We start from the raw sequence: 18,263 nt of genomic DNA on the forward strand, positions 1-18,263 counted from the left end.
TGATTTGCTCGAACTCAATGCCCTTCCCCGTCCATTTGACATATACTCCATTCTGCTCATACTGGTCCCATATGGTTTTCAACATATTGCTGTGGATACTACATTTTTTGCCATTCGCCTCTGTTTGGGAACTGAATATATCTCCCGCCTTAGGGCTTCAAACCCTAATTCTTCCTAATAGAATCCGATTCGAGCCAGTCAGTGGAGGAAATGCATGACGGGGGTTGTGGACAACTGTTCGAGCTTTTCTGATATTCTTTCTTTCCTTTTTGGAATGAAAAGTCTGCCAAATTCCGTCGGACAGAGGCAAGGCCGTGCTGCTGAATGAATTTTTTTCCCCAAAACCTAGCCCATTTTGTTGAAATGTCTTTTCCCAACGGGCGTTAAGATTCAACCTGTCATTTGCAAACCCTTTGGCGTGACAGGGCTTTCGCGCAGGACTGAATATTGTAATGCTTTGTGGCCGCGTGGCATACACCTGCCTTTGCCCCTTTTCCTTCGATGCATTTGGCGCTGATTTTCTCCTTTCTCTGCAACTTTGCATTTTCCTGCTTTTTTGATGATTTTTTATCACTTGTCAATGTCTAAATTTAGGTTTTAATATTAAAGTAATTTATAATTTTACATTTATTCATGTTTTAAAATTTATGTAGTTTATATATATTTTTAAAATAATTTGTTTTACATAATCAACAAAAAAAAAAATGAAAATGAAAATGAGAACAAAAACAAAAACAAAAATGAAAACGAAAATAAAATTCAAACCTAAACCACAAGCATAAAAGAGGAAAATGAAAATGAGTTTCAAAACCAAAACTAAAATAAAAACCCATATTAGATAAGACTTGTTTCAACATCCTATTAAATAGGACCCCTTGACATTTTTGATCATGACCCAAGCCTAAACTTTCATCCTTGACATGTACTTAATAATTAGACATATAAGTATGATAAAAACCCCTAATGCCCTTTCAATGTGTACTTTCAACATTTAGGATTAGGACCTCTAATTTAACTAGGGCCACTTAACATTTCATTTATCTAATCACGTTGAACTCAACTTAAGCTATCCTATAATGACCCCCTTAAGACACATGAACTCGATCTTAACCCTTTAAGACTTTCCATTCTAGGATGGTCCTTAACATGTTCTAGGCTTAAGCTTTCATACTTCATGTACATGTAAGTTTAATGTTTAGACATATATATGTTTGATCATGACCCCTTAATCTCTTTCATACATAACATACTTTCAATATGAATACTTGACAAATGTTAATGATTATGATCTCTAGCTGAAATAGGACCCCTTAATCTATATTCTCAATCATGCCTGTGACCCCTTATTTAAGCATACATTTATATCAACAATCAAATTGAACTCCCCTTTCTTGTCATCCTTAAGTTTGACATACTTAACAATAAGATCACCAATTAGGAGGTCTCTTAAAAGCTTCCAATTACTTCACATCATGTACTCATGCATAAGTTCGATCATGGCCCTTAAATGATTTTTCATACTTAAAATTACTTCCAATGTATACTTTTAACATTCACCATTTCTTTTATAAAAGTGTGACACATCTTTCTACTTTTACCCCTCTAGTTGAAATAGGACCCCTTGAGACATTAATTATCACATGACCCCTTAAGACATTAATTATCACATAACCCCTTATACTTTCAAATTATATACTTGACATTTAGGATCTCATTAGGACCTTGAGCTGAAATAGGACCCCTTAAGGCATTAATTATTACATGACCTTTTAAAATATTCATTATAACCCATGACCCCTTAAGACATTAATTATCACATGACCCCTTAAGACATTCATTATCACATGACCCATTAAGACATTAATCATCACATGACTCCTTCTACTTTCAATGTATGTACCTGAAATTCAGGATCTTATTAGGACCTCTAGCTGAAATAGGACCCTTTAAGACATTAATTATCACATGACCCCTTAAAACATTCATTATCACACACGACCCCTTAAGACATTAATTATAACATGACCCCTTATACTTTCAATTTATGTACTTGACATTCAAGATCTTAGGACCTCTCTAAGCTGAAATAGGACCTCTTAAGACATGAAACCTTATACTTTCAATGTATGTACTTGACATTCAGGATATCATTAGGATCTCTAGTCGAAATAGGACCCCTTACTTGACATCTTCAGTCACATGACCCCTTAAGACATCAAGAACGTGCATTTATTTTTTAATACATGTACATGTATTTTAAAGATGTAGTAAGATATAGATTTAAATTTTGAATGTTATAATACACGTGTACATCTGCTTAAATGTTTCAAAAGATACATGTAGATAGTGTGATTTATCTAGATTGCAATTTATTTCAATATGTATGTACATAAGATTTAATACGTGTAGTTTTAATTTTATGTTTAAAAATAATTTAAATATATATATATTCTTTAAATATAAATTGTATAATTTATTTTATTTTATTTTTTTGTATACTGTTCATGTATATATACAGAGCTTGCCCTTAGACATGTACACGATGGATGGATTTGACATAGACGAGTTGCTTAATCACCCACCTCCACACCCTCTACATCAACCATTTCTACTTGACCTAGCTCAACACCCTCCACCCCCACCTCCACCCCCTCGACCTCAAAACCAAAAATGCATTAAGAACAATGAAGGGAACTAATCCGATAAAATAAAAAATGTTATAATCCTTACGTGGTGTCTCTTCAGGTAGTGGACATTATACGTTAAATCCAAGTAAATGAAGCAACCAGGAGTGGTGGAAGATGGACCAAGTTGGGGCAATAATGTAGTATAGAAAAATATGAGGAGATTCTATTGAAATTTCAATGTGTAAATTAGGTATCGATAATTTAATTAGGATTAGGTTTATAAATTTTTAATCATTTATATTTTATTAATAATTTATAGACTTAAACTATCTAGCAATAGGATATAATGTGTCATAGTTTTAAAATATTTATGAAATAAGTGTAGCTTCTATTTATCTAATTATTAATATTATGTTCTATAATTTATTACTATTGTGCATTCATATTAGAGTGATCAAGTTAATTATTTTTGTGATTATATGTTCAATTATTGTTTTGAAAGTGCAATTAAGGACTATGTGTGGTAATTGACTTCATTAGGTAGGAGTGAAAAAAATGATATCTTGGACACCTTTTACATAATAAAGACATCAAAATTGGAGTACATGACATTAGGTCCTCTCTCCTATGTAATTGCAAAATTGTGAGAGTTGACTTAAAACACTGTTTGTGCAATGATTTGTTTGTATTAATATCTAAAAACATTCAATATTTAAACATAATATCTTAAAACATCAAAAAATCAAATGAATAAAAAAAATTATCCATTAAAATTTATATGCAAATTCATGCAACACTCTATTTTTTCACTTCTTTTAAAATCTCTCTCACACACACACATTAAACTCAATCCCTTCTTGATTGTGTAGTTTTTTATACGCCATAGGGAGGAGAATCGTGCACTGCACAACAGAAATGCAATTTAACATGTCTTTCGGCTCTGCATTTTTGTTGATTTGGGTGATAATTTATTTCCCATTTTCAACAGCATGTTTACAAGATGAGAAAAGTTATTTGCTGGATTTGAAGGCTGCTCTTAATCTTTCCATGTCTTCAGGTAGCTTATCCTCTTCGCGGGGATTGAAGTATTGCGAGTGGGAGGGTGTTGGCTGTGATTATCATACATCCCATGTCATCCGCCTTGAGTTTGATTATTGGTACACCCAACAAGCAGAGCTTCATCCATCGCTGTTTAATCTGCAACATCTACAACACTTAGATCTTAGCGGGAATGACTTTCGAGGTATTTCTATTCCTCGCCAGTTGTCAAAACTGAAGAGTCTTACATTTCTTAACTTGTCATATGCTGGATTTGGAGGTGAAGTTCCTCTCGAGTTGGGAAATATGTCAAGCCTCCGACATTTGGATATTTCAGAAAATTACTATGAAATCAAAATTTCAGATACTGAGTGGCAAACAATTTCTTTGAAGAGTAGTAAGTTTGATGCATTGGTCAGAAATCTAAGAAGCCTGAGATTCTTACAAATGAAAGGAGTGAACCTGAAAATGGCGACTGAGCACTGGGGTGGAGCCCTTAGCGATCTTGCCAATCTTATCCAGATTCACCTGTCTTATTGTGGGCTCTCAGGTAAGATTCCAGATCTCTGAAACCTCACCCGTTTATGACATCTGCATATAGGTGAGAACTCATTCCCGTTTGAGCTACCCTCTTGAGGAAGCATTTTCTCTTAATCTTCATTTTAGAGTTGCTCAAATTCAAAATTGCTATCAAATTTCAAATTTAAATTTTAAAATTAAGTGGTTAATTAAAAGAGCCTTAATTTGTTTGATGGCGAGAGTGAAGATAATAATATTCCTGTCCACCTCACGATTATAGTATGCCCATTGGACTCCAGATGACAATATTGCCAGGAAGCATTTTCTCTTAATCCTCATCTGGATAAATACATAGCTTGAAATTTAAAATTAGATCCAAGGTAAGAAATATTTCCCAACTCAAGAGGGACTTCACCTCTTAATCCTCATTTTAGAGTTGACTCAAATTCAAAATTGCTATCTTGGATCAAATTTCAAATTTAAATTTTAAAATTAAGTGGTTATTTAAAAGAGCTCTAATTTTAAAATTTAAATCAACGTTGCGGGTTGCCCAATCTTGGATTAATTATTTCAATTTCAAAATTTCAACCTTAGATCTAATTTTAAAATTAAAAGGTTCTCTTCTTTTTTTTGATTGATAATAATAGTTTTTATTTAGAAATAGTAGAAAGTAGATACATAGATTTTTCAGTTGTCAATCCTAGAAACATCCCAAAAACATCTCAAAACCAAAAAATTTCAACTACTAACAACCCCAAAAACTACCCATCATCCACATGCAGATGCAAAACATTTCATAGTATCCATTTACCGGGAGATTAAATCCCGTAGACCAACTGACAAGTTCATAATTATTCCAAAATTTATCGACCAACCATTAACAGTTAAGAATTGCAAAAAGAACGAGGGAAGATGAGGGTTCATACACCTTGCGAGCTCCCTTCCCCTGCATTGTTTGAAATCTCTCGCAGCCTCCTCTTCTTGCGCGAACGAAGCACTCAGCCTTCCATGATTCTAGCTTCCCTCTTGGCTTCTCTACAAATTAAGTTCCTTGGTTTGCCCACCTGAAGATCCTTGGATTGCGGTCTTGCAATATATAAGGTGACTTTGTTGCATTTTTGTCCAAGCAATATCAGTTGTCCTGGCTAGATCATTCAGATAACAACATTGTGGGGATTCTTCCTTTATGGTTGTGGGATCTTCCTAATCTTCAACACCTCAATCTTTCAAACAATCAATTGGAAGGCTGTCTACCCACCAAGATATTCAATAGTTTTTCGATTTTGGACTTGCACAGGAATATATTAAGTGGCTCTCTTCTTGTTCTTGATTTTGTTTTAGATATAATAGATCTATCAGATAATGAGTTTAATGGCTCTATTCCTACAACAAATGGCACATTCTCTGCTCTATCAGTGGTAGGGAATAATGTGATTGGACAAATCCCAAGTTCTATATGTACTGATTCATATAATTATGAATTTGTGCAATTTTTGGACTTGTCAAAGAACAAGTTGATTGGTAATATTCCTGCAAGCATTGGGAGGTGTTATGGATTATATGTTTTAAAATTGACTCAAAATATTTTGCAAGGGGAGATTCCAGAGGAGTCGGGAAATTTGACATATCTTCAAACATTAAATCTCAATGGTAACAAGTTGCGAGGTATTATTCCTTCATCTACTGTGAATTACAAAGATTATCAAGTATTTGATTTGGGAAATAATAAATTTGAAGGGAGCATTCCTGTATGGATTGAAAAGATGATAGATTTAAGAATTTTCATCTTAGCTTCTAATAAGTTTACTGATAGAATTACCATCCATCTATTCAAGATGCAAAATATTCAAATTTTAGATTTATCTGGTAATCAATTATCTAGAAGTGTACCTCAAGATGTTAGCAAGTTATATGCTATGCTCAATAATACACAATGTTTTGAGGTACAACATTCCCAATGTTCAAAACTTCTTGACAATGTTGACATGGAATCTTTATTCAATTCTATTGATGAAGTAACGGTTTGGATAAAAGGAAGGACAACTCCATATCAAAAGATAAGCAGAGCAGACAAGTTCATAGATTTGTCACACAATAAGTTATCAGGTAATATTCCTTCAGAATTAGGACTCCTTAAGGGTTTAATTTCTCTGAACATATCAAAAAATAATCTGAGGGGCACAATTCTAGAATCCTTAGGAGCCATGGCTTACTTGGAGTCTTTGGATCTTTCAGAAAACATGCTGTCAGGAAAGAATTCTTCCCAACTCTTAAATCTCACATTCCTTGTTGTGTTGAATCTTTCTAACAACATGCTTTTTGGATTAATACCACAAGGGAAGAAATTTTTAACATTCTTCTTTTCTAAGAAATCCCAATCTTCATAGACCTCCCCTTGAAAATAGAACACTCAATTCTGGTTTAAGTAGCAGTGAGAATCATAATAATATAGTTGTTGAAGATGGAGATGTAGATATAGATTTAATGGATCGATGGTGGGCAGTGGGGTTGGGATTAAGCTACGGAGTGGGATTTTCTATTGTGATTGCAATGCTATGCTTCCACATAAAATGGAGATACAAATGCTTTGCTCACATGGATAATTTAATCTATTATCTTTTGGAAAGGTGAATCCTTGAAGCTACTTTGTCTTTGCCTCCAAAATCTTCCTATCATAGATATATACTTAAAGATTTGTGTTGTCACCCATACTTATGTTAGGTTTTTTTTCATTGTTGTAATATGTACTGAAAAAATAAAATATTTTTAACTTATTTGAAAATGAGCATCCCAAAGTTTTGGAAAAGTCCTTTTTTATATAAAAGATATTTATATTTTTTATGATTATTTACGATTGTGTAATAAATAAAATTTTGTATTAAAATAATTCTACTATAACATTGCTATTTAAGAAAATGGTGAATTGTTATACAACTATCCATGGAACAAAGATGTTGTGCATGATATATTGAAGCATACTAGTTTTCAAGTCTCAATGTCTTAATATATTTAAGCTTGATATCAACATATTTGCAACTTTTTTCTTTTTTTCTTTACCTTTGACATTTCAAAATAGAAATAATTAATAGATCGTTTTGAAATAAAAATTATGTTGTGCTATGCTCAAAATCATCAATGCTAAATAGGAAATAAGGAAAATCACAAATCCCTTAACTATCTAAGCAATTCAAACATAAACCAATGAAATAATGCAATTAAGAAATAGGAATGAAAAATATATTAATCAAAACTCCCTATTCCATGATCGCATATGGCTTCCATTTTTCTTCTCCTCTTTGTGGTATGATGGCTCTCAGATATTGCGTTAACAACTTGCAAATGACACAAAGATTCAAAGTTCGTGATTGTTGAAAATGGAGATTGAATGCTCAATTTATAGATTATTGGAAAGAATTGATTGAAAGGTGGAACAAATTGATCAAGAGGTGAAACTTAGGTGAGCTCACATGAAGATTGATAGTTGAAATGTTGATTTGGAGGTGAAACATAATAGATTGAATAGATTAATTGAGTCAACTGATTGAGAAAAAACTAACTGAGGGAAGAAAAAGAATGATTGGAGGAAATAAAGAGGATGGAATAGTTAACAGATTGAAAGATTTTTGAGAGTTTTATTTAGACAAAGCTAACTAAAAGATAGAAATAGGAATTGAAGAGATAATTATTTAATTAATTAATTGATTGAATTAATTAATTTAGCATGTTCTTGCACTTTGACTTAGATTTTCAATTTAATGTTTGCATGAGATTTTAATTCAAATAACTGAATTTATTTTAAATTCAATTTAGTATTTGAATATATTTAGAACTTGACTTTGATTTTTGAAATCATGCACATGTATTTGAAATTAGATGAAATTAGAAGAATTAATTAGTTAATTAAATAATTTAAAGAAACTATTTAATTATTTAGAAATAGGATTTAACTAAATTATAAAGATTATTTGAATTAAAGGAATTAAATCATAATTAATTAAATAATAAATATTTAATTAATATTTAAAAAAAGGTTAATTACTAATTGATTAGAGATATAAATTGAGAATTAATCTATTTAAACAATAAAGATTATTTAAATTGGAGAATTAATCAGAATTAATTAAATAATAAATATTTAATTAATATTTAGAAAATGGTTTAAATTATTAAATGATGAAAGAATAGGAAATAGAATAATTAGTAAGATGACGAGGAAATATGAAATTAGAAGAATATGATTAATTAGCTTAATTAAATAATTAAATAATTATTTAATCAATTAAAAGAATCATTAGTACATGAGTAATGAGACATTTTTAGGTGTCTACATTTGTCCCTCTTTGAGACAAAGTTGGAATGACATTGTTTCAAAGAAAACAAAAAAATTTCTTGCCCTAGTATGGCCCAGTGATACTTAGGGTGTAATGGCCCCTCAAGAGATTGTTTGTGCATTAAAGACATGAATGATCTCTCCAAAAAAGGAGAATGTGAGATGAAAGAATAGCTAGTTGATTAGAGATAGACATAAGTGATGCGAAGATGATATTGCAATAGAATATAAGAGAATGAACCTTAGAATGAAATAGGTAGAAAATGATTTAGAAAGAGATGATGAGAAAATAATTAGCAAACTAGCAATAAGAAAATGAGATGAAATGAGAATGATTGATTCACGAACCTATGTCATTATTTATTGTGCAATATATATTCTTCACCGAGCCTTATTATGTAACAATGGAGCTTAGCACATCAGGGTATAAGGAACCAAGATGTAAAGATATCTCATTGAAGAAACAAACACGTAGTAGACAGGGAGTGAACCCCTCCATTCTGGTTGTAGTGTCAAGGGTCGAGGTATGAGGGATAGTCACAAGCATAACTATCCTTGGTATTTGCATAGGATATTTTTTGAATAATCATACCAACACAAACACCCATTGGAACTATTATCCCATAACTTTATTGGTCCACACCACAAAACAACAAACAAAGAAAAAGATAATGCCCATCATGGCTCCTCTAGTCACTTGTGGACATCCTTGAGTAGCATAGGAACACAATTTGTCGCCAAATGATAAAAGATAAAGACTGACCAAGACAAAATTCAACAACTATACTGACTTTGTGCCTTCGTTCTCAGTTGCTTGATGTGATGGTTGATAATGTCTGATCTCAGAAAGTTGCAGACTCCGTTTAAGACTGACCTGTCTGATTTTGAGTGTATCCTCTTCTGTTTAAGACAAGATAATGACCACTTTAATATGGATATGATACAATTGATAAGACAGTTTGATCAGTTGATTGCAGATGTTTAACTGGATAGTTGTATCCTTTGTTAACTTCGTGCGAAGTGTTTGTTCGATATCTGCTAGGGTATTTGCTTCTTGCGAGACATTTTATTGCAAGTTTTTTGATTGATTGATTTTCGATTTTTAGTTCTTTTCTAAGAGCTTTTTCGATGTTTTTAGATTATGTGGATCGATATTTGAATGTTTTTTATTGATTTTTCAAGGCATTTTGCAGATGTTTTTGATTTTTTCACGACTCTTTTTTAATGTTTTTGGATTTTGAAGGATTTTCCAATGTTTTTGGATTTTATGTTTTTCAATGTTTTTGGATTTTTATGTTTTTCACTGTTTTTGGATTATATGTTTTTCAATATTTTTGGATTATATGTTTTTCAATGTTTTTGGATTATATGTTTTTCATTGTTTTTGGATTATATGTTTTTTCATTGTTTTTGGATTTTTGAAGGACTTTAAGTGATTTTTAAGATTTTTTCAAGACTTTAAATGATTTTTAGGATTTTTTCAGGACTTTAAATGATTTTTAGGATTTTTTTCAGGACTTTAAATAATTTTTAGGATTTTTTTAGGACTTTAAATGATTTTTTAGGATTATTTAAGGACTTTAAATTATTTTTTAGGAGTTTTTCAGTTATGCCCCCAGTGTGTAAACTTGTATGACATGATGATCTGCATAATGCATGTGGAGACAATAAATTTTTGGTATGACCTATGTTAATGCAATGTGCATGATGAAGATGCATTTCCTATTGGAACATGGTTGACTGTGTTTGTTTTAGCATTCATAATACACCAATTGAAATGGAGCATTTCATAGATAAGCGGCCAATCGATCCCTAAGGTCCTTTAGAACATCCAAATTAACACACTTAGTGACTAGGATTTACAAATGGAGACGCGGAAAACTTCCCCATTGGTTCTTGAAACTTTGATCTTCTTTTGCCCATGTGTGTGTAGAGGAGTTATTTCCCGCTCTTGTATTCACTAAAGATCCTCAGCATCCTATATGACTAACTACGTGGATTATCCTAACTTCAAAAGAATCCCGAATAGAGCCTCGCTGCCAGAAATCTTTTAGAGCTCCGACGAGGTTATAGACTCTAATTTCTCAAATATTGCTCCATTGCCAGCAAACGTTCATAGCCCTGATGGAGTTACTTGCATGTTCCCATAGTCAAGCCTTTTGTTGCACTTTGTATGCACGATATTTTAGTTATATATCATTGCTCTTTTGCCTTGAGATGAATATTTGGCATAGCTTTTTTTTATTTTTATTTTCTTGCCTTGACTTGAAAGTAATGAAACCTACTTGGGTATGATAATTATAGCGGTGTTGATGTAGAATTTTAGATTTTTCACTAGTCATATGATCAATTAGGTGTCTAGAATGAAATAAAAATTTTCTTAATATGTTTGAGATATAGCAATTGATAGATTTTGGGTTAACAAGTCTCAAAATTGTGAAATCACTACCTAACCATAAGTAAAGCATCGTCACAAGGTTATGTTGAAAATGAATGACCTTAGGACCTCAAAGACTTCATGTCCAAATATCTAAGAAAGGAGATGACCCTCATTTCTCTTAAATGCAAACAGATGATAAAATTGGACAAATAATGGATAAATAATGGGATCTTGTTTAGGACATGAAGGTGAAGGAATACTTTGATCTTGACTTGGAAAGGGATTATTAGGAAGGATGAAAAGGATGTCCTGATCTTTCTTAGGAGGTGGATGTTGGGTGGGACTTGAAAGGACACTTTTTTCTTGAGATGGAAGGGTGTCATTATGAATGGAATAGAAAAGAGCAAGGGGATCATCATAAGATTCTTGGTCGGTGGGATCTTGATAAAAAATTGGGTTAGATGAAAGAGTTATTTCTTGATCTTTATTTGTTTCAGGACTCATTTCTTTTCATTTTCAATCATCCTCTTGGCATGGGGAAGGAGTTTGGATATGCATGGGATATTCTTGGAATATTTCAACACATTGGCCTGATGAGGAAGGATTTTGAATGAGATCCTCTGAAGTGGGTTTTCTTGGAAATGGAATATATGATGACATTGGAACTTGAATTTCTAAAGCATGGAAATGACTAGCATCATGACGTGGATTAGATTGGATTTGTATTATGGATAGCCCTTGGGAGGTTCTGTTATTGGATAAAGATGGAATGGATTGGTCTTGTGTGACTTTAGGGGATGATGAAATGGTGGATATATATGGTTGATTTGGGCTTTGGTTGAAAGGGATTTGGTTTGGGTTGAAAGGAGTATGGTTTTAGGTGAAAGAGGTTTGGTTTTGGTTGAATGAATTTTGATTTGGACTTTGGTTGAAAGGAGTATGATTTTGGGTGAAAGAGGTTTGGTTTTGGTTGAATGAATTTTGATTCAGACTTTGGTTGAAAGGGGTTTTATTTTGGTTGAAAGAGGTTTGATTTTGGTTGAACGAGGTTTGAATGTTGGGTTGGTGTGAATTTTGATTTGGACTTTGGTTGAATAGGGTTTGATTTTGGTTGAAAGAGGTACTTTGAATGTTGGTTTGATGTGATTGGTATGATTGATATAGTGGGCTGAAAGAAAAATAAGGTTTACATGACTCTAATATTGGTTGAACTGAGGTAGGAATGATTTTGTTGAGGAATAAAGGTTGACATGTTTGAATGGTCTCACAAGAAGAAGAAGGTTGGCTTGATACTGATTCCCTCATGGTCATCACTTCTCTCATCATTTTAACCAGCCCCTATTGTTGTTAGGACTAGTCATGTCCATCATTTGTTGTTGCAAAGTCTTGATCTATTCAGCTGAGGTTTCTATGGATGACAATGGAATAGGAATGGAAGGGATGAATCCTCCACCTTCCCTAAGAAATGTTTAATGCCAATCCATGATGTTTTCTTGATTGGTTTGGACCTAGGATCACAACTTGTAAGATGTATTCTCCATTTCTCTGAATGTGACAATGTTTGATTGAACTTGACCAACTTGTTTGAGTTGAGGTTGAGTTTGTTCAATCCTCTGATTGTGTTTTGGACGTTTGGGGTATGACTTTCTAGGATGATTATGCAACTGATGATGAAATAAGACAAATGTATATGAGGTCTAGACAAGGACATATATGAGGACGATAATGCCGACATAAATAGAGATTATGCAACTTCTAAGGATGATAATAAGGACATAAATGAGGACTATACAAGGACTAAGGACAATAATAAGGACGTAAATGAGGACTATGCAAGGACTAAGGATGATAATAAGGATGTAAATGAGGACTATGTAAGGACTAAGGACAATAATAAGGACAAAAATAAGGACTATGCAAGGACTAAGGACAATAATAAGGATGTAAATAAGGACTATGCAAGGACTAAGGACGATAATAAGGATGTAAATGAGGACTATGCAAGGGCTAAGGATGATAATAAGGATGGAAATGAGGACTATGTGAGGAGTATGGACGATAATAAGGACATAAATGAGGACTATGCAAGGACTATGCGAGGACTATGGATGAGAATAAGGACATAAATGAGGACAATGCAAGGACTAGCTATGGTCACAAGTGTCTAAAACTTTGAGTTTGTAGGATTGTCTGGCATTTCAAAATGGGACTTTGTTTTCAGTAATTATGTGTAGGACAAGTTTTATGGTTTTCCAAGTTTGAGAACAATTGTTTGGAGGTAGATATAGCTGACTGAACTGGTTTTCAAACAATCTCTGAGAATTTAGAGATATGCAGGATAGGGCTTGAAATAACCCAAATAACTAACTCAATACTAGTCTAATACAACGATACATAAAAAGAAACATAATACAATCTTAGGCTAGTAAGTGGACACCATTCAATGAGCCCCCCGCAGCAAAATACCGAAACAAGATGGGCAAATAGAGAGTTTGGCAGCATTGGCTCCACTCCATGACACACACTTCTCAGGCATGCCAGTCTCTCTTACACCGAAGATCTAAAGATCTTATCATCGAGGGATTTCTATCTCATAATGTAAGGTACATGAGGGGTATCTATGGGGTACGATCCACACTCCTGGGATCACTGAATGTTGGATTTTGGGCTACTAAGTTGGTTCTTATTGTAAAATTTTGATGGATCTCGATCCAACGACGGATTCTAAGAGCAAGTCACTCAAGACTTTAGTTGAACTTATTGGTGCAGGGAAGACCCCCACATACGTCGAATTCGCGCAACACTCTAGCCGCTTGACCAGTATATTTATATAGCTGCTTGAAAAACCCACTCAAGAGTACACTGAGAGATGATATCCCAATGCATCCCAATTTGAAGTACCTCTGTGGGGTGATGAAATCCCCAGTAAAAGATACCCCTTGAACTACTTGAAATAAAATAACATTAAGCATCGTTGTCACCACCTTCCTTTCTCCCAAGACCCTAAAGGCGGGTGGAAAGGTAGTTAATGCAATAATAGGTCCACCCCAAACACGATAAAAGATTCTTTCCCTTAAAGAAATGAAAAATGAGTTAATCTATGAGCAGCTTGATTCACGTCCATTTTAAAAGCCCAAATTGAGGTGTGTAATATGCATAGTGCATGTCAATTTTAAACACCAAACTAAAATGTGAATGCATGCATGTCAATTTTAACCATTGTTAATTTTGGGCCCAAAACTAAAGTGTGATACATGCATGTCCATTTTAACCATTGTTAATTTTAAGGCTAAAAATGAAGTGTGATACATGCATGTCCATTTTAACCATTGTTAATTTTAAGCCCAAAACTGAAGTGTTATACATGCATGTCCATTTTAACCCATTGTTAATTTTAAGCCCAAAAAATGAAATGTGAGAGCATGAGTGTTTATGATCCAATACTAATTCGATCCTCTCTATAAATTCACCACAGGCTGCAAATAGATAATTAGTAACCAAATAAAATCCACTTAAAACAGAGAAATCAACTATGACAAAACCGAATGCATGACGATACCTGTGCGATTGCGTAACTATGTCAGAGCGATTGCGTGATTTAGACAAAGCGATTACGTGATCCTAACAGATTGATTGCGTGATGCTAACAAAGCAATTGTGTGATACTGTAAGGGCTTTTACATGATCCTATAAGGGCATTTGCGTAATGGGTTCCGCACGAATGCATAAACCTGTCTACTCGATTTCGTAACCTTGTCTATGCGATTGCATGATGATGCAAAAACGATTGTGTGATGATGTGATCTGCTTTGAAATCCGTGCAAAACCTGCAAAAAATGAAAAAAATTGTACGATCTGCAAAATCACACAGAAAATAGAGAAGGTTAATTAGTTGTTGTTCACGTTGGGTTCACCAAAATGTGATATGCTCAAAATCATCATTGCTAAATAGGAAATAATGAAAATCACAAATCCCTTAACTATCTAAGCAATTCAAACATAAACCAATGAAATAATGCAATTAAGAAATAGGAATATAAAATATATTAATCAAAACTCCCTATTCCATGATCGCATATGGCTTCCATTGTTCTTCTCCTCTTTGTGGTATGATGGCTCTCAGATATCGTGCTAACAACCTACAAATGACACAAATATTCAAAGTTCGTGATTGTTGAAAATAGAGATTGAATGCTCAATTTATAGATTATTGGAAAGGATTGTTTGAAAGGTGGAACATATTGATCAAGAGGTGGAACTCAGGTGAGCTCACATGAAGATTGATAGTTGAATTGCTGATTTGGAGGTGAAACAAAATAGATTGAATAGATTAATTGAGTCAATTGATTGAGAAAAAGCTAACCGAGGGAAGAAAAAGGACAATTGGAGGAAATAAAGAGGATGAAATAGTTAATTGATTGAAAGATTTTTGAGAGCTTTATTTAGAAAAATCTAACTAAAAAGATAGAAATAGGAATTGAAGAGATAATGATTTAATTAATTAATTGATTGAATTAATTAATTTAGCATGTGCTTGCACTTTGACTTAAATTTTCAATTTAATGTTTGCATGAGATTTTAATTCAAATAATTAAATTTATTTTAAATTCAATCTAGTATTTGAATATATTTAGAACTTGACTTTGGTTTTTGAATATATTTGAAATTAGATGAAATTAGAAGAATTTGAATTTAGAAGAATTAATTAGTTAATTAAATTATTTAAAGAAACTAAATGAAATTAGAATTTGGAGATTTGGAATTAGAATTAGAAGAATTAATTAATTAATTAATTAATTTAAAGAAACTATTTAATTATTTAGAAATGTAATTTAATTAAATAATAAAAATTATTTGAATTAAAAGAATTGAATCATAATTAATTAAATAATAAATATTTAATTAATATTTAAAAAAGGGTTAATGACTAATTGATTAGAGATAGAAATTGAGAATTAATCTATTTAAACAATAAAGATTATTTAAATTGAGAAATTAATCAGAATTAATTAAATAATAAATATTTAATTAATATTTAGAAAATGGTTTAAATGATTAAATGATGAAAGAATAAGAAATAGAATAATTAGTAAGATGATGAGGAAATACAAAATTAGAAGAATATGATTAATTAGCTTAATTAAATAATTAAAGAATTATTTAATCAATTAAAGGAATAATTAGTACATGATCAATGAGACATTTTTAGGTGTTTACATATGTCTTTATAACAAAGTAGACCAAACCACAACCATAAAGTCAGACTGTCATACCCTTGAACATACCATTAGGTTGCACTAAGATCATGTACATAAGATTTTGCTGAAATTTGATTGGAACTGTTTTATGTCCATTTATAATGGTAGCAACTTTTTTTAAGATTATTGTTTTCCATTACCTAGTTTAGTATGTTATATCTTTTCAATCTCTTTTTAGATTAAAATAGAATGATGGAATGCACATTTAAATGTCTTTCATTTGATCTTTGATTATACACAAATAAAAAAATTATCTTCCACCCACATATACAACTAAGCATTGTTCAACTCAAACTCCACATAAACTTGGCGGCACGAAGTTTTGACTTGAATGAAACTCAACAGAATCTTGGTAGCACAGCTTTCTTTTTTTTTCAAATACTAAAACAGGGTACTCGGTCAATATTCAACAATCCCAAGCATACATAAAGTTTTTTTTATGTAATATGCCATACTGTGAAGAAAAATAAGAAATGAATTTGCTTTTTCCAAAACCAAGAAATTATTGAAAAATTGTTCAAATACACAGAATTAGTTTCTTGAGAGCCTTCAACAGCTGAGCTTCTAACAAGCAACTCATGACGCTTTTTTCTCAAAGCATGAGCCTGGATATTTCGGCTGAGAAAACTAAGAAGCCTGGAATTCTTAAGAATGAATTGGATGAAGCTGAGAATGGCGTCTGACAGAATGCTTTAAAGAAACGGTTTCCCATGGAATGCCCTGATTGCAGTATATCTTCGAAGTGGTTTGTTGAAAAGGCTTTAGAAACTATCAAGTAAATGCAATTTACAGGCGTAAATCCAGACTCGTCGGATTAGAGCAATTTGAAACAGCCCTTGTAGCTGTGTATGAAAAATGTGGAAGCGTAGGTAAGGCACGTGAAGTGCTTGACAGAATGCCTAAAAAAACTGAGACTGTGTTCTCAGGATATTCACAAAATGGATTTGTCAAGAAGACTTTAGAAACTCTCAAGCAAATGCTATTGGCAGGTGTAAAGCCAGACTCTGCAGCCTTTGCCAGCATTCTCGCAGCCAGTGCCGCATGGGAGCTTTAAAACATGGTATGGACATCCATCAAAGCATCGCAGATCGAGGAATTTTGTCAGAGGTTGTAGTTGCAACCCAACTGTTTGACAATGTGCCTAAAAAAAATCAAAAAATCGGCCTCATGGAATGTCATGATTGCAGGATATGAACAAAATGAATTTGTTCATATATATTCAAAAAACTTCCGAAGTAAATGGCATTGGTAGTTGCAAAGCCAGCATTCTCCCCGCCTGTGCTAAAATGGGAGCTTTCGAACACGGTATGGACATCCACCAAAGCATAATGGAAGGAGGGTTATAGTCAAATATTATTGTAGCAAATGCTCTTATAGACATTTATGGAAAAAATGGAAGCGTAGACAAGGACTATAAACTGTTTTAACAAAACGAAATGTGGTCTCATTGAATGAGATGTTTGCAAGATATGCACAAAATGGATTTTTTTCGAAAGATTTTTGAATCAATGAAGCATTCCAGAAGATATCCTAACATTATAAGTTTTGCTTTGCTTGTGTTCTACATGCAGCCATTCATGTTTAGTTGAAGGTTGTACATATTTCTATGATATGAGCAAACCTTGTTGCATTACACCTACAATCTATCATTGGGTGCATGGTTGAGCTTCTTGCCTATGCTAAGTGTTTTGGGGACATCCTGAACTTCACCATTAAGATGCCGATTAAAATTGCGAAACTTGCAGGGGTGTGTTTTCGTGGTGCCTGCAGATCACATATGGAGATAGGCTTTAGGTGTATTAATAGTGAGGATTTTTACTTGGATCCTATAATCTTGTGACTTATATTCATCACTCAAACATCTATGTAGATGTGGGAAGATGGACTAAGATTCAAATGGTAAGGAGATTGATAAGCGAAAAAGGAATTAAAAGATCTGTGGATGTAGTTGGGTTGAAGGTCATAATTGGTGTGTGTTTTTTGTGTAGGGATGATCGAATCGAGAGATATAGTATCTTTATGCGAAATTGAAAAAGATTGAAAAAGATTGGATTGGAAGATGAAGGTAGTATGATATTCCGAAGATTTAAGATATTTACTTAGTAATGTGG

The 18,263-nt window shown here is 32.8% G+C and overlaps 1 protein-coding gene across 1 annotated transcript; it reads left to right on the top strand.

The window, feature by feature from the left end:
• The first annotated feature begins 3,554 nt into the window (after nucleotides 1–3,554).
• LOC131857917 (LRR receptor-like serine/threonine-protein kinase FLS2) lies at nucleotides 3,555–17,206 on the top strand. Its single transcript, XM_059210706.1, has 3 exons — nucleotides 3,555–4,215; nucleotides 5,526–6,290; nucleotides 16,911–17,206. Exons 1-3 carry the CDS (start codon nucleotides 3,555–3,557, stop codon nucleotides 17,204–17,206), a joined length of 1,722 nt encoding a protein of 573 aa, XP_059066689.1.
• Nucleotides 17,207–18,263: the final 1,057 nt, after the last annotated feature.

This window comes from Cryptomeria japonica, chromosome 8, assembly GCF_030272615.1.
Source record: "Cryptomeria japonica chromosome 8, Sugi_1.0, whole genome shotgun sequence".
Classification (NCBI taxonomy): Eukaryota; Viridiplantae; Streptophyta; class Pinopsida; order Cupressales; family Cupressaceae; genus Cryptomeria; species Cryptomeria japonica.